The sequence below is a fragment of the Pan paniscus genome, chromosome 4 (genome assembly GCF_029289425.2).
Source record: "Pan paniscus chromosome 4, NHGRI_mPanPan1-v2.0_pri, whole genome shotgun sequence".
Lineage (NCBI taxonomy): Eukaryota > Metazoa > Chordata > Mammalia > Primates > Hominidae > Pan > Pan paniscus.
Genome location: NC_073253.2, coordinates 130,310,488 through 130,331,280, shown reverse-complemented (window position 1 = coordinate 130,331,280; position 20,793 = coordinate 130,310,488). Strand labels below are relative to the sequence as shown.

The 20,793-nt window shown below is 56.2% G+C and overlaps 1 protein-coding gene across 1 annotated transcript; it reads left to right on the top strand.

The window, feature by feature from the left end:
- Positions 1–6,466: 6,466 nt before the first annotated feature.
- On the top strand, positions 6,467–12,103 carry PITX1 (paired like homeodomain 1). The gene is made up of 3 exons (XM_057302347.2): positions 6,467–6,976; positions 9,179–9,411; positions 11,370–12,103. Exons 1-3 carry the CDS (start codon positions 6,808–6,810, stop codon positions 11,910–11,912), a joined length of 945 nt encoding a protein of 314 aa, XP_057158330.1. The 5' UTR covers positions 6,467–6,807; the 3' UTR covers positions 11,913–12,103.
- The last annotated feature ends 8,690 nt before the right edge of the window (positions 12,104–20,793 follow it).

Below are 20,793 nucleotides of genomic sequence, written 5' to 3'. Positions count from 1 at the left end.
CCAACAGCAAGCAGGCTCAGGCTGGGCACTTCGGGGTACCAGGAGTAGGTTCGGCCAACTGGTTTCCACCATGAGGCTTCGCGCACAGGGTTATCTGGCCACGGGGCAACGCTGGGGAGCCCTGTGGCCTGAGGGTGGGCAAAGGACAGGCTCCCAGTTCCCTTGCGTCCAGCCGGTCTCCCAGTGGCAGCCAGCCAGGAACGGCCTGCGGGGCCACAGGGGTGGAGGCGTCACCGTTCGCAGGCCCGCAGCAGGATGGTCGCTGGGGGATGTGCAGGCATAGGGGTTGGACAAGGGGCCCCAGAAGTGTCTGTCCTGAGGGGTTGGTGTGCCCTTTCCTCACCACCCCAGCCCCTGAGGAGAGGGAAGAAGGCAATTCCCCCAACCAGGGCAGGTCGGGCGGTTGCCCCACCCTAACGCCCCCCACCCCCAAACACAGAAACCCTGGGGTCTGTCCTCAAACCTCCCTGGCTGCCACGCTCTGGGCAGCGGACTCTCCCTGCCAACACGCAAGACCAGCTCCCTCCCGCAGGCTGAGCAGAAAGAAGAAAGGTCCAATCTCAAAACCCCAAACTCGACCACCAGCCCCCGTCTAAACGGAAGTAGGGCCAGCCCCTCACGAGTCAGGTGGGAAACTGGGCCCAGGGAGAGAAAGTGCCCCAGGGCCAGGCTGGGACCCGCTGCGACTTCGTCCGCATGCGGCAGGGCCCCTCCACGGAGGTCCCAGGGCGCGCTCCCCGGCCTCGAGGCCCGGCCGCCAGCCGCGCGGACCCCAGCCTACGCCCCGAGGGAGGCCAGGACCCCTAGCCGGCGGGACTGCGCGCCGCCCCTCTCCCCGCAGGTCCCGGCGAACGCCTAGCTTCCCCTCCCCCTACCCTTCCCGCCTCCCGGCCGGTGTCCCCGCCTTCCCCGCGGGCGACGGGCGGCGGCGGCGGGAGGAGCGGGCCGAGCCGAGGAAGCCCCGGCCTCGCGCGCTGGGATGTAGCGAACCAGCAGGGGCCGAAGAACCGTGCAGTGCCAGAGCCAGAGCTGGATCCGGGGCCCCAGCCGGAGCCGAAACCTGAGCCAGAGTCCGCGGCGGGCGAGCCCGGAGCCGACGAGCCGCAGACGCAGCGCTGCCCAGGTGGGGTAAGAGACGCTGGGCTAGGGGCGCAGGGTCTCCGCGGTGGAGGGGCGCAGGGAGGTGGCGGCCGAGTCCTGCGCAGTTTGCTCCTGGCGTGTGTGGGTCCACCCGGCGGCGCGGGACAGCACAAGGCGCGGAAGGTCAGGAGCCTTCGAGGCAGCGCGAGGAGCTCGTTCCTGCGCCCAGGGCACAGTCATAGCCGCCGTCACCGGGTACTACCTCACCCAACCGGCGGGATCAACCCTCTGCTTTGGCTCCGGGCACCTCAAGAGGGTAGCAGCCTCGGGGGCACGGGCCACGGCCCCGCGAAGGGCACAACCTGAGAAGCCCGTGGCAGCCCCTCGCAGCGTCGGGGGACACAGGGCCCCCCCACCCCCAGGAGAAGTGGGCAGGAGAGAGGGCCGCCCGCTGCTCCCCGCTGCGTCCAGGGATGGAGGGCCCCACCACCCATGGAATTGCTGGCCCCTCTGCGTGGCCCGGGACTTCAGCCGTGGCTTCGCGTCAAGAGGGTATTTTTCCTAAACGAAACCGCTTCATTCGTTCGTTCGTTCGTTCGGGCAGCAATGCCGCAGAAAAGCAGCAGACGTCGGTCCGCGCCCTGGCTCTCTTCGCCCCGGACCCCGACGTCCCGCCGCAGCGCTCGGAGGTGCCCCCAGCCCAAGGCAGCCTGCTCTCGCCGGCACAGGTCGGGCTTTTTCTTCCCAGGAGAGAAACCCCAATTCCCTTCGTAACGTCCAATAAAGACATTCCCGCGGCTTCTCCCGGGTTTGGTTGTTGACGCAGGGTCCCGGAGCACGCAGCCGCTTCTCAAGAACCGGGTCTCGGATTTCTGAAATTGACCAGCTTCGTAAATTGGAGCCTATTCTCCCGCGGCAAAGGCAGGGCCCCAAAGCCGGGATGGCAGTAATGGGAACCCCAGGCTGGAATCCGGGTCCCAAGCTTTTCCGATTTAGGAATTCCCTGAATCTACAAATATTTAGTCCACTTTTCTGAAAAACTAAATTCTGAAAAACACAAATTCTCTTGACATCCCTGTGACCTCTGAAAGCCACCAGGGCCAGAGGGAGGAAATCCCAGGTTGCTGTCCACTGGGGGAGGATTCAGGTCTAGGGTTCACGTCTACGGTAGTCAGGGCAAAAGCTACAGGCAGCAGGGGCAGCACAGGAGACTTGCTGTCCCCGTGCCCTTTCCCGGGGCTGCTTTCGGCCTCCCGCATCTCTTCCAGGGAAAGGAAAAGAGGTGGGCTGGGGCGTGGAGACGAGGCTGTCTGGACTCTAGGATGCAGAGGCCTCCAGACAGGCTCAGGGTGCTCTTCTCCCATGAAAGCAGCCGCTGGGAGGAGGAGGCTATGGTGCATCCATAAGTTGCCCCTCTGCTCCCCAGTTGTGCGACCAGCTGCTACCTCCTTCCTAGTCTTCTTCCCCACAGCTCAGCCATTCTCAGGAACCAGACAGCGTCCATGGACTTAGGTGAGAGATGGGCCGGGTAGAGCCATGGGTCCTACCAGCCGCTGACTGAGCGGCCCACGGCACAGAGTCCTGAGTTCCATACTCCCATCTGTGCCTCACTGGCGGCAGTCCTGCTCAAATACATCCTGGCTCTACCCGGGACAGGCTGGGGATCCCCATTTGGCAGGAAGCCTCAGACTTGGGTCCCAGGAAGCCTAAAGGAGCCAGTGAGGTCTTTCCAGCCCCTACCTGAGTACCCTCCTCCCCACTTACCCAGTAATTGCTGTATTCAAAGAAACGGGAGCTTTTATTGGGGAGGGGGTGTTAGATCAGGCAGAAAGAGGTAGGTGGTCCAAACCTGCACTCCCAAAACAGGGTTTTCAAGTTTGAACTTCTCCACGGACTAAGAGGCTTAGGGCTGGAATGTCCCAGAGAGTCATGGATAACCCTGGTGGCAGGCCATGGCACATTCCTTCCTTTTTCCTAAAATACCTTGATTCTGGGAGCAAGGATTAGGGCAGGGTGCCCCCGTGGGTGGGTAGAAGGATGCCCCCCAATGAGAGCCTTCCAACCACCCTTCCCAAATTACATTACTAAACCATTCTTGGGCACAGGGTGTTTTTAGTGAGCCAGGCTTCAGGAAGGGTCCTCATGGTGACTACTTCAACCCCACAACAGCCCAAGCTCTTCTGCTCAGCCCAGCCAAGACCCTAAACTCCAAAATTCTTGAAAATCAGAGAATCATTGCTGGTTTTGTGTGGTCACGGAGGGGTGGGGAACAGGGCACATGGTTCCAGCTCCACTAAGCCCCCTTCCCTCCTCTCTTCGTGTCCCATCAGCAAGTGAGCTGGATGCTGAAGCAGCAGGCAGAGTCCGGTATTGGACATGGGAACTGAGGCACAGTGCAGATCAAGCCTTAACCTTGAGGGAAACACAGGTCACATAGCACAGCTGGGGGAACACAAAGCCTCTGCTTACTCCTGAAAGAGTGCTGTTTTCTGTCCTGTGTGTGTGACGTGTCTATGAGTGTGCAAGAAGCCCCTATCTTGACTGGGACAATGGCCAGTGAGTGTAGCTGGGGAAGAACTGAGAGCATGTCCAGGTCCCTTCCCCAGCCAACGCCCAAGATCAGGCCACAGCCTCCTCACAATCAATTGCCTCCTCACTCCTTGATCACTCAGTGCTGCCCAGGCCCAGCAGAACAGATTCTGCCAGCAGGCCCCACTAGCCCCAGCTCCTCTTTGGGTCTCAGGTCCCCTGAGGATATGGGGCTTCACCTGAAATGGTCTGAGGGCTTTTCCTTCTACACAGCAGGCATCAAGATCACCAAATAAAGGGACTATTGTGCCTGCCTGGAGCCCTGCCAGAGGTTTGGGCCCAGAGGGGCACACAGCAGGTGCTCAATAACTGCATTAAATGCACTAACAGTGAGGAAACGCACCCCTCAGACTAAGCAGTGAGTGCTGCTCACAGAATAGTCCCCATTGGGGGATGGCCCAAAGAGTCACTTTGGTCCCTCTGGGAAGTGAGAAGGCAAGTGAGAAGGCTGTGAGTCCTAACCTCCTCTAGAGGCCCACAGACAGACCATTCATTTCTAAGTCTCTACCCAGAGACGCACTGTGCTTCCCACCTTGGCCTGACATGTGGCAGGGTTAGAACACACCTCCTATCCCCTGCCAGCCCGCGTTCATGCCAAGTAGCACATATATGCCTAAACTCAGCACTTCCATAGTGCAGTGAATACATGTGTGTGTACAGCATCTCCGCATGGATGTACAGGATGTGTGTGTGTGTGCGTGCCCCCATGCTGTCTGCATTCAGGCTGTTCTTTTTGGTAAGACAGCTAAAAAGAGAATGGTGTGTGAAGGGACACTCCCTAGCATGCTGCAACACCTGAATATCTCCTTGAAAGGAGGGATCTTCTACTGCAGGAGACTCGTGGTAAAGGTGGCCAAGAAACATGGCAAAGGTGGGGCTGAGGGCAAATGCTGGGCAACTGTGCTTCCCCATGTTCCCCTCCCCGTAGCCAAGACTCATTTCATGGAGGGAGATCTCAGCTTGGAAGAAGGCAGGAGTCACTGAGCCTCCCCAATCCAAACCCCTGAGAAGTGTCCTCCCTCTGGCCTCAGACCCTGCATCCTGTGGTCACAGACCCACAGTGAGAAAGTGCCAGGCCCTAAGGAGCTGTGCTGTCTCTCCACAGCCCAGAGCGGGGGATGGGGATGGGGATGGGGGTGGGGGTGGGGGTGCTTTGGACTAACGTGGAGGGAATGGAAGGCAGGCCTGGTTCCACCCTGCATGCCTGACCCTGGCCCCAGCAGCCCCCACAAGGAGCTCAGCTGACCCTGGGTGTCTCCCTGTGATGGGAAGGGGTAAGGCGAGGACTCAAAGGCAGAACCTGCAGAGTGCCCCAGACGCTGATACCTGCGCAGTCAGTGCCACCCACCCAGGAGTTGAGGAGGCACTGGGTTTTGGGGTGAGGACACTGGACACCTCCCTGCTTCTTTCCCAGGCAGACAATCCTGGCGCAGCTCCCTTGGGTTGCTGTGTCTGGTGGAGCTGATCACAGGTGAGGGGCAGAGGGCAGTCTGGGGTCCGCCTATGGCCAGAGGAGCAGGTCAGGGCGGCGCCTTGCCGCCCCAGCTGTGGCCTGTTTGCTCAAGACGCTGAGGTCTCGGGGCCAGCTAACAATTGTTGAGCAAAATCCTTCGACAAACTTCACCTACGTGCAAGGACTCGAGGAGGGAATCACTCTTAGGAGTGGGAGAGTAATGTCTTTGCCTGTGCCCAGTGAAGGCCCATTGGAGCTGCAGCTCAGCTACCACTGTGTGGGAGAGAAACTGGAAGACTGAGGGCTTCCTGGGCTGCTGGCCCAGGGTTGGGAGACAGCAGTCACCTGGCTTACCAGGCCTGTGCCTGAAGCCCTGGGAAGCCAGGACGCAGGCCCCAGGCTGGGACAAAGCTACCCTGAAGGAGGGCAAAGGCTGCCAAGGCCAACCCCATGCCTGCCAAGGCCAGGCCTGGCCCATTTGGCCAAGGCGTAAGGTGTAAAACAAGGGGAGAGGTACAAGAGGCTGTGGGGTCTGGCTGGGATCCTTGGGGTCTTCCTTCTGCATTCTCCAAACGCCTAGAGCCAGCAGAAACGTTTCGTCTGATTAGAAGCCATCATTTCTATCCCAATCCCGGAAAATTGACTGCGGTGCAGAGAGGGAGGCCTGAGAAGCAGCCTTAGGGGAGAAGGTCCAAGCTAATTAGGAGGCAGCATCCGGGGGCCCATTAGAGCGCAGGCTGCTGTCACTCAGCCGGGCTGAGTTCCCGGGAGAAGAGGCTGGAGAAGGAGGGGCAGGCGGCCCCTCGACGAGGACACCGCTGGGAGCTGCCGGAACGGGCCCCGGGCTCTGCCCCCGCCCCGGCGCTGGCTCGAAGGCGCCCGCTCGGTGCGATCCTGTTCGGCAAACATTCACTCATCCTGGGCTGTTCTCGCCAGGGCTGGGGACTTCGAGGCGGCCGAGACGGGAGTTGATTCTAGGCGAAACAAGTCATTTGAGGCCTGAGGTGTGCACGAGCCGCCCGGGACTTGCAGGCCAGATGCGTTTCTTTTGTGAGGCCGAGGGAGAACTCGGTGTGTCACCGGGGAAGGAGGGAGAGGCGCGGCGAGGCCGCGGGGGGCGGGGAGGCGGCGGGAAGGTGGCTGCGGAGGGGGAGGGCGCGGGCGAGGCAGGGAGGGAGGGAGGGCGGCAGAGAGGGCGCGGCGGCGCGGGCGGCTTGGGGCTGGATTCCGCCCGCGCTCCCTCGCTCGCTCGCTCCCTCCCCAGCCCCCTCCCACCCAGGCCCACCCCACCCAGCACCCCTGGCGCAGGGACTGCTGGAACCTGGCTGTGCGCGCTGTCGCTTTAAGACAGACTCTGCCGGCGCCGTCCGGAGCCTTAGAAACCGGCCCCGGATCGCGAGCCGGAGCCGGAGCCGGGGCCGGCCGGGCTGCTGAGGCCCGAGCGGCAGGAGCGCAGCGCGGAGCGCTGAGCCAGGCGCCCGGTCGCGAGAAGCTGCCGCCGCCTCTGCCAGCCCGGCGCCGCAGCCCCGGGCGGTCCATGGGGCGGGCACGGCGTCGCTGCAGGCGCCGGCAGCCCTGGAGGGCAGCCGCTTAGGCGCTGCGCTCTTGTCCCCGCAGGTCGCAGCCAGGGCGGCGGGGCGCGCCCAGCCCCGGCCCCTGGAGCGCCCGCCGCGGTCCCCACCTCCATGGACGCCTTCAAGGGGGGCATGAGCCTGGAGCGGCTGCCGGAGGGGCTCCGGCCGCCGCCGCCGCCACCCCATGACATGGGGCCCGCCTTCCACCTGGCCCGGCCCGCCGACCCCCGCGAGCCGCTCGAGAACTCCGCCAGCGAGTCGTCTGACACGGAGCTGCCAGGTAAGCGCCGTTCCCCGCGCGGCGCGCACAGAGCCTACCCGGGCGCGGAGCACGGGGAGCTGGGAGCAGGGCCTGACGCCCGCGCCGCGCAACCAAGCTCCCTCTCCGCCCCAGAAGCGTCAGGAGCTTTCTTTTTCCCGTTCTCGACCTGACGGTGAACGCGGAAACTTACGCACACGCGAAGGCACTTCCACGCGGTCCCCACGCGCCAAGAGACTGGCAGATGCACGAGCCTACAGCTGGAGGGTTGGACTGACAGCCCCTCTTGATCAGGAGTAAATAGAACGGGAAAAAATTTGATTTGCGCAACTGGGCGCTAAGGAGCGGCTCGGACGAAGGGAGAGGAGGAGACCGAGAAAGGAATAGGGGTGACGGGCGAGAGAACGCACTCAGAGAGACAGAAAGGGAGGTTAACACCGTGACAGTAGGCGACAGAATGAAAGAGACCAAAGAGAAGGGGCGGGCGGGAAGGGTAAACGGGGGGAGAGGGGTCATCAAGTAGAAGGGAGACACAGAGGACGGTGAGGGCGAGCGGGCCAACAGGCGCGGCCGGACTCCCAGCAAGGCCAGCCGGAACACCGATCAAGGGATCCGGCCCACGTGCGCGGCCGAAGCCCGGAGCAGCCCGGCTCTGGCCCCCGCCCCGGCTCCTGCGCGTCTCCCTCCGCGCTGCCTTTTTTGTCCGAGCTGGAGCTTTTTTCCAGCAGCGAACTGGGCCCGCGGGTGGCCGGCGCGGGCAGTGGGGCAGCGAATCCGCTGCCCAGCGCAGCCGGCCGAGTTCCCGAGGGGCTCCGAGCTCCCCGGTGTGGGCGCCTCTTCTGCGTTCATTTCTTAATACACAGCTGAATGTTTCTCTCCACTTTCTTAGTATCTGTTTCTCTTTTGCATCCCTAAGTGATTTTTCTGAGAAGTTGTTTGCTTGGTTAAAACATAATCAACGCTGAACTATACTTTTGTTTTCAAAAGTTTTAAGCGCGGTCTTTGGTTGGTTTTATTTTTAAAACCTAGAGAGATATATAATCGTAGATTGATTTTTTGAACCAAATCTATGAGGATGAATTAATTTTAACTGTATCTTTCGATTCTGAAAGAATTAACGTACGAAGTGTAGGTCTGGAATTTAAAATATCTACATGCAACATTATTCTTCCGGAGATTTTAAAAAGTCAATCCAAAATGGCGCGTTTCTCCGGAATTTTCTCAAAATCCATTTACAGTGGTGTTATTTGGGGAATTTAAATTATCTAACTATAATGTGTTTCTCTGGGATTTAAAAATTATCTCTACAAGGGCCTTATTGGGAAGGAGTTAAAAATCTATCTACAACGGTACATTATTTTTTTAAATCCCAGAGAAATAAATGCTTCTGTCAACCTGGAGTTTATACACTTACAGCTCTGTATTTAGTTAGGGGTGTGTTTGTATGGAGCTTTCTGGCTTCTTAATTTACATTTGCTCTGTGTTTCTTCCTGTCTGATTTTGAGAATTTGTGGCCCTTTCAGTGTCTTTAGGCATAGAGCTGTGAGCTTTTCTGGGCTTCTGTGTTTTGTTTTTAAACTCTTTTTCTTTATGTATTAATGTTTCTATGACTGCGTGTGTTTTGTGTAGCTTCAAAGAGAGACAGACTAAAGCCCGAGGTCACTTAGACAGAGTCTGTCTGTCTGGGCTGCAGTTGGTGGGGTTTTCTAGGCTTTGGGACTGGAGGCCTGGAAGCAAGGCCGAGAACCCGGCTGTGTTGTGCCTGCCCAGTGGGGCTCCCATACACCCCTGAGGAGAAGAAAGTGGAGGGACTTTAGGCTGGAAAGATCTGATCCTAGTTCAGAAAAGCAGAGACCCCCTCAGATTTAGACCCCCTAAGAGCTCGCAAAACAAACAAACAAAAAGCATACATTTGCTGGGAACATCAGCAGCAGGGCCAGAATCTGAGCCGAGCTAAGGGTGCAGGCCCTGCCCAGCCAGGAACGCAGGCCCGCGGCTCTAGCTCCGATTCTTGGGCTCTTCTCCGCGGCACACCAGACTAGAGGTGCCTACTGACGACCAGCACCCGGCGGGCGCTTTCCAGTGGGGACAGTTCCCAGGAACCCTAGAGGGAGGGAGGGAGGGAAGACCGCCAGCGCTGGTGGCGAGCGGTTCGGTGGAGCCGGGACGGGGTGCAACGGGGCGTAAGCCCAGGTGACCCGCTCCCCGTCCTGCCTACTGCAGAGAAGGAGCGCGGCGGGGAACCCAAGGGGCCCGAGGACAGTGGTGCGGGAGGCACGGGCTGCGGCGGCGCAGACGACCCAGCCAAGAAGAAGAAGCAGCGGCGGCAACGTACGCACTTCACAAGCCAGCAGTTGCAAGAGCTAGAGGCCACGTTCCAGAGGAACCGCTACCCCGACATGAGCATGAGGGAGGAGATCGCCGTGTGGACCAACCTCACCGAGCCGCGCGTGCGGGTGAGCAAGGGGTGCGCGCCTAAGGGCACCCGCGCAGAGGGCTCCCGGGCCGCCTCTGCTGCAGCCCTCCAAAGCTTAGACCCACAAGCAGACCTTCACTCTCCTACCATTCAGACCTGCTCCCTCCCTCCACCGGAGATCCCCACCTTAGGCCCTGGCCCACTAGCGTCTGCCAGGCCTCCAGGCGCCTCGGACCTTCAACCCCTTTGACCCTCATCCTACCTGATCCTCGGACTAAGGCAACCCCAGCCCAAAGACCTGTGCCCCCAGGGGACTCCCCCATGCCCTATGGGGCCCAGGACCCACTCAGATGTTAGCAGGATACCCTGGGCCAGAGACTGGGCAGTGGATTCCCTGCCGCTGGGGACCTCGGGAGCTGTTGGCCTTATCCCGAAAACGAAAGGGAAAGGCAGGTCCTGTCTGGCTGCCTCGGAGAAGCCTGAAAGGTGCCTGGGTTTGGGGCTCTCAAAACTTCCTGGAGCAGTGGTCCCATCTCATAAGCAGATTCTCTAAAAGCTCAAGATATTCTCCACCCTCCCCAGCCATCAATAGGACCCTTTGCCTTCTGCCCTTTCCGGAAGGTCTCCCGTCAGGTGAGGTGGGGGGTGGCTCCGGGAGCCAAATGTCCTTCCCAGTCCCTTTTAGGATATGCCATCTCAGACCCAAGACCAGCCTGCATTCTCCCTCTTCTCACCCGTTTGGTTTCCAGTAAAAGCAAGGCTTTCCTGCCAGGGTAGCAAGAGAATCATTTCTTCCCTGGGGGCGCAAATATTTAATCAGATATTGGGAGCACCTCCCAAGTCGACCAAAATCCCAGCTGGCCCACAGACTCCTTACCATAACCCCAGCCCTCACCCCTCCCTAGGCAGGCTGGCCAGCCCAGTGGGACTTGGAATGAAGACACAGCACTCAGTAATCCTGAACTCACTAATCCTGCCCAGGTTTATGGTGGTAGGGGTGGGTGGGGGTGGAATCAGGTAGTGTCAGTGCTGGGGACTAGGGAAAGCTGAGAAGCAGGGATCTGGCAAACTAGCTCAGGAAACTCCACTCAGAACTGGAGGAAAATCCGAGAGGGCAGAGGGCATGCGGTAGGCAGATAGGTAAGGATGGGGGAGGACTAGGAGGTTCTTACCAAATTTGGGGGGAGAAAAGGAAGGGCAGGAAGATTGGAAGAAACTAGTAAGAATAGAAAAAAATTAAATATTTGTGGAGAAACATATTTGGCATATATTTAGGCGGCAGGAAAGAAATTAAATAGGAAGCAAAAAGATCAGGTATTTGAGAAAATAATCAACTGTTTAAGGGGAACAGTGCAGGTCAGATATTTGGAAAGGATTCAAAAGCCTAATATTTGAGGACGATTCAAAAGGATCAAAAATGGGGGATAAACAAGAAAACAGACTGAGGGAGAAGAAAGAGGTTCAGACAGTGGGGTGGACTGAATGAAAATAAACATTTGGAGCCAAAAAGAAAACATCAAATATTGCCGATAAAGATGATAACAAACTATTTGAGCGATGAAATAGATCGAAGAATTGGGGGAGTCGGAAAGTCCTATGTCTCAGGGAGGAAAAATACCTTTTGTATTTGAGGGAGAATAAAAAGACTGAAATATTTAGTAGATAGAGCGAACCCGTTTGGGGGAGAAGGCAGAGGTGAACTGGTTGAGAGAGGAAGAAAGAAAACGAATATCTGTTAAAATAAACGAGAATCCGTATTCGGAGAAGAAAACGGATATAATTTCGGGAGAGGATAAAGATCGGAAAAAGAAATTAGTATTTTCTGGGGACAGGAAAGGAACCATTGTGGAGAGAATGCAGGAGCGGAAATATCGGTCGAAGGAGAGAAACGACGTTCGGAGGGCAGCGGGCCGACGGAGGGCTCCAGGCGGTGGGGAAGGGGGTGGGGTCCCTCCCGGCCCGCAGCGGCCCTGACCCTTCTCCCGTCCCCTCCCCCAGGTCTGGTTCAAGAACCGGCGAGCCAAGTGGCGTAAGCGCGAGCGTAACCAGCAGCTGGACCTGTGCAAGGGTGGCTACGTGCCGCAGTTCAGCGGCCTAGTGCAGCCCTACGAGGACGTGTACGCCGCCGGCTACTCCTACAACAACTGGGCCGCCAAGAGCCTGGCGCCAGCGCCGCTCTCCACCAAGAGCTTCACCTTCTTCAACTCCATGAGCCCGCTGTCGTCGCAGTCCATGTTCTCGGCACCCAGCTCCATCTCCTCCATGACCATGCCGTCCAGCATGGGCCCAGGCGCCGTGCCTGGCATGCCCAACTCGGGCCTCAACAACATCAACAACCTCACCGGCTCCTCGCTCAACTCGGCCATGTCGCCGGGCGCTTGCCCGTACGGCACTCCCGCCTCGCCCTACAGCGTCTACCGGGACACGTGCAACTCGAGCCTAGCCAGCCTGCGGCTCAAGTCCAAACAGCACTCGTCGTTTGGCTACGGCGGCCTGCAGGGCCCGGCCTCGGGCCTCAACGCCTGCCAGTACAACAGCTGACCGCCCCGCCGCACCACGCGGGCCGGCTGCTGGAGCGGGGAAGGGCGCGGGCGCGGAGGACGCACGCGGGGCCCCGGCTCGCAAGCCCCAGCTCACCGCGCCGCGGACCTCACACCTGCGCAGCCCCCTCCTCCCACTTCCCACTCCGGGTTGGTTTTGTGTTTGCTTTTCCGGACCCCACTCTTCCCTCCAAAAAGACAAAAAAAAAAAAAAAAAAAGCAAAAAGACGTCGGAGAAAAGTGCCGCGAAAAAATGGATGAGTTGCAATTTCTCTCGGGATGGCGCGGGTGGTGTGTGTGTGTTCCCACGGGCCCCGGAGGCCCACTCCGCGGAGGGCACGCGGCGCGGTAAGCGAGCGCCGAGGCCCAGCGGCCGAGGGAGGACGACCTCGTAGCCCGCGTCCCCGCCGCGCTGGATCCGGACTGAGCGGCCGGGCCTGCGGACTGGATGTGCGGGGCCTGGACTTGCCTAGGATTTCCCGACCCCGTACAAACCAAGTTGCCCTCTCCGAGCTGGGCCCGGCCGAGAGCGCCTTAGCTCGAGTCGGATCCGTGTTGGAGCGGGCGTTGGGTTTGGGGGGACAGTGCCCCCAGCCCAGGATCGGGCACTCAGTGGAGCCGCACACGGCCCCGGCGCGCCTGGTAGAGCCTCGCTGGCCCTGCGCCCCGGAGCCCTATATTAAGGCCACGGAGCGACAGCGGGCAGTGCGGACCTGGCGGGAGGTGGGGGAGGTCCATCTCAGAACACCCCAGCCTTGAGCTTAGCTGCAGGCCCAGGCCCTCTGCTCTGCTCCCGAGCTAGGAGGTGGCCCTCTGTCTGGGCGAACAGCCCCCTCCTCACCGCCTGCCGTGCAAGAGTCGAGCCGGTAGAGCAAGGGGCGCGGCCCCAGGGCCCTGCGCCCACTTTGCACACCCGCTCTCCGGCCCGCGCCCCTGTTTACAGCGTCCCTGTGTATGTTGGACTGACTGTATAGAATTATAAATCTGTCTATATCGACTTGTCCATGTACGTCTATTAAAACCATAGTCCGAGCGTGCTAAGCACTGCTGAGCCCCGACTGCTTCATTGGGCTGAGGAGGGAGGCGGATAGAAAGGGAACTGTGGGTAGAAAGGGAACCGGGCCCCTTGGGTAGGAGCAGAGCGCCGAGGCAGCCCCCGCCGAGGTCTGCCTACCCCGCTTCCCCACCACCATTCTTGACCTGCTCAGCCTGGCTCCCATGAGGGCACCGTCCTGCGTTGCGAGCCTGTCCGGTGCGCACCCGCTAGGCTGTGCCTCTCGGCGTTGTCCGCGGGACGCCTTAGCGAGAACCCCCTCCCTCCGCGGCTGCGGGACTCTACGGGTTCTTCCCAGGCCGGGTCTGCGGTGACCCTCGAGGCCCCAGGGTGCTATGGGGCCCTTGCCTGCCAGGAGCGTTCGGGCAGGGGCTGCTGAGAGCCTCTTTATGCCTGGGGTTGCCTTTTCTTCTGTGGGCCCAGCAACAGCCCCTCTTCTCTCCTCGGAGCCAGGGCCAGGCTATTCCAGGAGGACTGAGGGGGCTGGATCTATCAGAGTATAGCGAGGGCCTCCCGCTGCCTTTCTCCCTAATGCCCGCAACGTGCCGAGAGCCCACCGAGGGGCGTGCGGCTGTGCAGGAGAAAGTGTCCGTCACACAGGACTCACTTCTCACTTCCAATCCATCCCAACTTGTGGGGACTGCTGGCCGCCTCCGCACTCCCCTGGCTTTTGGAAACTACTGAACAAGACCAGCCTGTAAACTGCCTGTAAAATTCTGCTTCCCTTAAGTAAGTCATTTCTAATGGCAAAACAAAATGTTTGCAGCTGCAGTGGGGGAGGAAGGAGGGGTTGATATTCTGCTTTAGAATCACCTTATGATGGGGGTTGGCACTGCCCTGGACCCAGGCAAGCCCTAGCTAGGAGTAGGGCACAGCCACAGGCCTAGTCACGAGCTGACAGCTGGAGAGCCCTGTGCACACATTCTCAAGCCAGGTCAACACAGCCTTTGAGGTCAGGAGTGTTGTCCCTATTTTACAGATGGAACCAAGGCTCTGTAGCTGGGCCAAGGTCACACTGAGCCAGTAGGTTTTTTAATTCCAAAGCCAGGCATCTTTCCACTGGTTTTCTCACCTTCAGATGAGGAATGAAGAGAGGTCCTCCCTGGAGGATGGTCAGCCTGATGCTGTGAGACCTGGAGTGTGGAGCTCTGAGATGGACAGGGCCAGATACACAGGCTAGTGGGGGTGGGGGTGGAATAGGGCAGGGTGTTGGAGCCAGACCACCCCTCCCCCAGCGGCTCCAGTCCAGAGCTCCGACCCCTCACTCTCTGGGAACATAAACACAACCACATCTGGACTCAGGGCCTCCCTCAGCCTCACGCATCTGCCAAGGCCAGAGGGCCCTGGTCTCAGCTGAGGGCAGGAGTCAGGGGAGACCTAGAAGGAGGCGGGCTGGAGGAAAGTGAAGAGCAAAAAGGAAGCCTGTCCCGAAAGTCAGGTCTAGCACCAGGTGCAAGGGGAGCCACACAGGGCTCAGGTGGAGATGCAGTGTATCTCTGGGGCCACAGGCCAAACAGCTGCAGATGGGTCGAAGGGCAGAAGTAGTCCCAGAATGACCCCGTCATCCATCAAGGACTGTGGCCAAGCAGGTGAGTCAAAGACCCAGCCGCAGGCCCCTCCCAGCTGTGCCCACCCATCTGTGGCTGGCAGAGACTACAGCATGCAGACCTTCCCCGCTGCTCCAGCTGCAGGGTCATCTCTGAAGGGGGCTAGGGACTGTAGGGGGCTCTGAAAGCGCAATCCTCTGGGAAAAAAAAAAAAAAAAAAGGCAGAATTCCTAGCCAGCTCTGCCTGAAGAAGACAGGGAGGAGACCGCCATTCATTCAACATTGACTGTGCCCCTGCTGTCAGTGCTAGGATGGAGCAGTGGAAACAGACGCAGCCCCCGCTCTGCTGGACAAGTAAACAGACGTGTGTAATTACAACCTAGGCTGAAAAACAACAGGGTACTGTGAGAGTAAAGGGGGTCTCACTTTAAACCAGGTGGTCAGGCAAGGCCCTTCTGGGGAGGTGGCTCCATCCCTATGTTCAGTACCAAGCTCCAATGCTGACTGAACCAACACAAGGCCCCGAGCCCCAAGCTAAGTGTACACTCCTCATTCATGAGCCCCTTTACCTGCACACAGCCCTGTGAGGCTGGTATTGCTATTCTTTTATTAAAGTGAAATGCCCTGGTTCTCCTCTTGAGGTCCTATTCCCCGCTTTCTGCATTAATAGGACTTACCTGTCAAAATTTCTCAACAGGTCACTTAGACGTCATTTGGGATTTTCCCAGCTCAGCTTTCCGTCCCCACCTCTGCAGGGTGTCCTGAATATGAGTCATGATTGACAGTCCTCCTGGCCACACCCCCACCCCACCCCAGGAACTATCCTAGATTCTGGGCCCTCGATCACCCAGCCTATTGTCCTGTGGTACAATCTCCCCACCAATCTTTTGTGGGCCAGGCCCTGGGAGAGGAACCAGACCCAATTCCTGCCACCTACCTGGCCTCTGGGGAGAGGCAGAGCCCAGTCAATACCCTAAGAGATGAGCAGGGACAGGACGCGGGGCAGGGGGCGAAGCAGGGGTACTCACCCCAGCATGCTCTTCTGGGGGCGCCCAGCACCATGGGGCAAGGATGCCTGGACACTTCTTTTTGTTTGCGTATCATGTTATGAGTAGCTAACAGCAGGCTCTTCCTGAGCGCCAGGCCCCAGCAAGCTCCTCAGAGCAATTTCATGAGGGAGGGATTTGTTATCCTTATTTTTCACGGGAAGAAACTGAAGCTCAAAGGGAATCAGTAACTTGCCCAACATGGCACAGGCAGCTAATGAGGGGTAGAGCCAGCACCTGAACTCAGACCCTCTGACCAGGGCCTGCGCTCGCACCCACTGTGCTGTACATTACCCTTACATGAATCACATTTGTATTCAGGAGGGAAAGGAAATAAAAAATTAGAATTCTCTTCAAGAAGCTAGACTCAGCTGGGCTCCAGGACTGAGACAGAAAAGGCCCCAGGCCCTAGGATTTGCCCTCCTAAGCTCTGGGCTATGTGACAGCAGCAAAGGGTACAAGTATCAGGGACAGAGGAAGCCCTGGGGTAGGGGCAGACAGAGGCACAGAGCAGCTTTTTGGTGAAGAAAGGGCCCTGAATTCTCAATCACAAAATCGAAGCTCCCATGTCAGTCCGGATTACAAGCTTCCTGTTTCCGAGATGGGGAGACCCCCCCAACCCTGAGGCCACCACCCCCAGCCCCTGCTGGTCCCTGCCTCCTTGCCTCTCCCATCAGGGGAACCCCACTCTTCACACTCCCACGTTGCTTTTGCAGGTTCCTGGGTCCTGCCTCCTGACTGGCTGGTACTGCCCAGGGCAGGTGTCTACCTCTACCTGTCAAGCAGCTGCAGAGCACTCACGAGAGAGGGCCACTGGAGCCCTGGCTGGAGGGGCTGCAATTCCATGAATCAGACCACTGCTGAGGAGCAGGTCAGGGTGCAGGAAGCTGCTTGTGGAGCAGGGAGGAGGCAGAGGGCAGGCTGGCCCTCACAGGGGATGAAAGCTGCTGTGGCTGGCTGAGGCATATGTCTCACTCTGTGCTGTCCCCCACTGCACTTGACATGTTTCATTTCTCTTATTAGCTTCATTTTATAAATGGGAAATGGGGAGCTCAGAGAGGTCATGTAACCTGTCCTAAGCTGTACCACACCACTTTAGGGACTCAATCCCTAGCCTGACTGCAGAGTCAATGGGCTGTGACTATAAGCACTGCCTCCCAGAGGCTGGCCCTGGCAGCTGAACAGGATCAGTGTAGTCAGACAGCCAGCATGGTGAACTGAGTCAAACAGGTATAGACAGCAACCCCTCAGAAGTGTCTGCACATAGTAGATGCTCAATAAATATTTGTTGAATAAAAGAATTGAGGCACTTTAGGAGGCTGAGGCGGGTGGATCACAAGGTCAGGAGATCGAGACCATTCTGGCTAACACAGTGAAACTCCGTCTCTACTAAAAATACAAAAAAAAAAATATTAGCTGGGTGTGGTCACAGGTGCCTGTAGTCCCAGCTACTCAGCAGGCTGAGGCAGGAGAATGGCGTGAACCCGGGATGCGGAGCTTGCAGTGAGCCAAGATAGTGCCACTGCACTCCAGCCTGGGCGACAGTGCAAGACGCCGTCTAAAAAAGAAAAAAAAAAAAAGAATTGAGGGAAGGCCCTCCCTCACCCCCACATTCCACAAAACAAATCTTGACCCTTTCCCCCTCTCTGCACTCCTTTGTGTCCTCTCTCTTGCGTCTTTCCTTCTGCCACTCACTCGCTCACTCCTTTTCAGCACAGGCAGCTCTTGGCACCGCTTTTAAAAGTGTTTCTGAACAATAAAAAAAACAAATTCAAAAATGGGCAAAGGGCTTGAATAGACATTTCTCCAAACAAGATATACAAATGACCAATAAGCACATGAAAAGAGGCTCAACATTGCTAGTTATTAGGAAAATGCAAATCAAAACCACAATGAGATAGCGCCTCACACCCATCAGGATGACTATTATCAAAAAAGAAAATAACAAGTGTTGGCAAGGATGCGGAGAAATTGGGACCCTTGTGCATTGCTTCTGGGAATGTAAAATGGAACAGCCACTACAGAAAACAGTACGATGGACCAGGCGCGGTGGCTCACGCCTGTAATCCCAACACTTTGGGAGGCCAGGGTGGGCAGATCATTTGAGGTCAGGAGTTTGAGACCAGCCTGACCAACATGGTGAAACTCTGTCTCTACTAAAAATACAAAAAAATTAGCTGGGCATGGTGGCACATGCCTGTAGTCCCAGCTACTCAGGAGGCTGAGGCAGGAGAATCGCTTGAACCCAGGAGTTGGAGGTTGCAGTGAGCCAAGATCATGCCACTGCACTCCAGCCTGGGCAACAGAGTGAGAGTCTGTCAAAAACAAACAAACAAACAGCAACAACAAAAAAATAACAGTATGATGATTCCTCAAAAAAATTAAACATGGAATTACCATATGATCAGTAAGTTCTCTTCTGGGTATATACTCAAAAATCAATGAAAGCAGAGGCTGAGAGAGATATTTGCATACCCACGTTCACAGCAGTAGCTAAAACATGTTTATCGCAATAGCCAAAAAGTGGTAGCAACCCCAGTGCCCATCAGCAGATGAATGGATAAACAAAATGTGGTGTATACATATGGTGGAATATTATTCAGCCTTAAAAAGTAAATTCTGACACAACTACAACATGGATGAACCTTGAATACATTGTGATAAGTGAAATAAGCCAGTCACGAAAGGACAAAGATTGTGATTACACTTACATGAAGTTCCTAGAAGAGGTGAATTCATAGACAGAAAATAGAATGGTGGCTGCCAAGGGCTGAGGGATGGGAAAAGGGGAGCTACTGTTTAATGGGTACAGAGTCTCAGGAAGGATGAAAAAGCTCTGGAGATGGATGGTGGTGATGGTTGCATAACAATGTGAATGTACTTAATGCCATTGAACTGTACAGCTTAAAAGGTTAAAGTGGTAAATTTTATGTTATGTATATTTTTACCTCAATTTTATTCAAAAAGTATATCTGTGTTTATGCCCTTCGTTACCCAGAGAGGCATTTAGAGGCTGGTTCCCAGGACTCCCAGGGGCTGTGTTCACTGTTTGGCAAACCTTTCCCTAGAATCCTCTTCAACCAGCAGCCCCTTGGAGGCCCCAACAATAGCTGACCCCTTGCATGGCCCTCATCCTGACTCTTCATCTTTCTATGCAGCATAGCAGTGGGACCCCATTAAGGACACTTCCTTTATCTAGCGTCTACTATGTGGCCAGGAAAGAGCAACCCGGGATGCATGACTTTTCTTTGTAAGTTTAGCATAAAATTAAATATAGATTCACTATTGTCCTTTTTCTTAACCGAGCTTCTCTGTCAAAAAAGCTAAACAAGGCAAGTAACAAAACAGTCTTAAGCACAGTGCCATTTTTGTTCTTATATATGCACAGAGAAATTTATGGATATGTACAAAGTGTTAATAACACCTACCTCTGACGGGGAAAATGAGCATTTTTTAAATTTGTTCCTTTCAAGGTCTTTTTGCACTGACAATGTATCAGTTTTGCAATGATGAAATAAAATAATGATTATTTTAAAAATACAAAACCTGTGACCCGCAGGACAGGGAATAGCCTTCCGCCCACTGCCCCTGTCCTCCCACTGAGGTGCCAGTCATCACCTACCTGGGATGCAGCCTCATTTGAGGGAGGCCAGTATGACAGCTATCAAGTAAACCTTTACAGATTTTTACAGAAATGAAACTTTTGTTTTCAAATACATTCTTCTTTGAACAGATGTCATACTAGTAGGTGCCAATAAAAGTGTTCAGTGAGAAGAATTTATAATGATCTTTGATTACTAAGCAAAAGAGTTCAGTGTTTGAAGCAGGTTCTCCTAAGAGGGAGTCCTTCCCTTTTCCTTCCGTCCCTTCTTGCACCCTCCCCGCTCCCCAGCCTCCAACTCAGCAACCGATCTGCATCCCTACCTTGCCCTGACACACACACAACACACACACACACAGTGTGTGCCTGCCAGCCACCATGATCATGGAATCTTTATTAAAGAGGTCCAAATTACCAAGGTTTTACTACACTACTAAAAATAGTCATGCTTACTTAGCCTGTTTAATAAGCACACCATTTCTAATTTTTCTGCCTGAGTAAACTGAAACATCATTCCAGAAATACATTTTTACTGAAACAAGAAGGCTCGCTTTTTTCTTCTTCATCCATACACCGTTCTCTCTCTTTCCCCCTCCTCTGCCTCGCCTCCTCTATCTGTCCCCTGTGTCCCCCTCAGCTCCCACCCCTATCCTTTTTTAAGTTTCCAACATAAAGGGGAAAGTAACAGTAATTTGAACTTGGCTTTCACGCAAAATGGACCAATTTTTTTTAAGTGTTGGTAATTTGTCCTGAAAATGGATATCGGGAGTTGGGCTGGAAAGACTTTGAAGAATGGGGTTTTATGAGTGGAAAATGCGGCCTGAGCATGCGGGAATGCAAGCTGCCCCCCCTCCATGCCTGGGACAGTGCAGCACGTGTAATAATCGCAGCTAATAGCACCATTATTGCTATTATCACATTATATTATTATTCCTCATCAAAATCAGACAATGCTTATTAACCCATTTAATTGAACCAAGGGTTTAACATCCCAATGACTTCACAGAAAGTGCTTGGCAAACTCTCTAAGGCATCGTAGCCACAAAGTGGCTGGCCACTTCACCGCCTGCCAGGCTGTGGCGGGGCCCAGCAAGGGTTTCCCCAAACTGTACCCTCCTGTGGCCTATCTGGGAACTTTCCAGGACACACTGGGATGGATGCGCATCACCACCCAGACTCCAGCCTCTTTGTGCACACACATGCCCACACAGGCGCACACACACACACACACACACCTCTCTCCCGCTGGGTAAATGCAACTCAATAAAGGATACCCTTACACAAAAGACCCCACCCCAGGCACGGTGTGGCCAAGGATCCTTCCTCCATCCCCAAGCTGGCATTCCTATTGTCACCAAGGCCGGAATGAGTACAGGCACACACAATTCATGGTGAACCCCTGGCTTCTCCCAAGCTTGGCATTAACTCCACCAAGGCCTCTCAACTCTCCCACAGTCCAGAGCCCACAGTGGGGCTACTGAAGCCCACCCAGCCCCCCAGGCTCACAGAGACTCACCCAGCCCCTCCAGGCAGGGATATCCACTGAGCCCAGGCTGGTGGAGGGGCCTGGAGGAGGGCACGATCCCCTCGGGGAGTCCAGAAGCCCAAATCCTAGCCCGTGAGCTGGGCTCTTC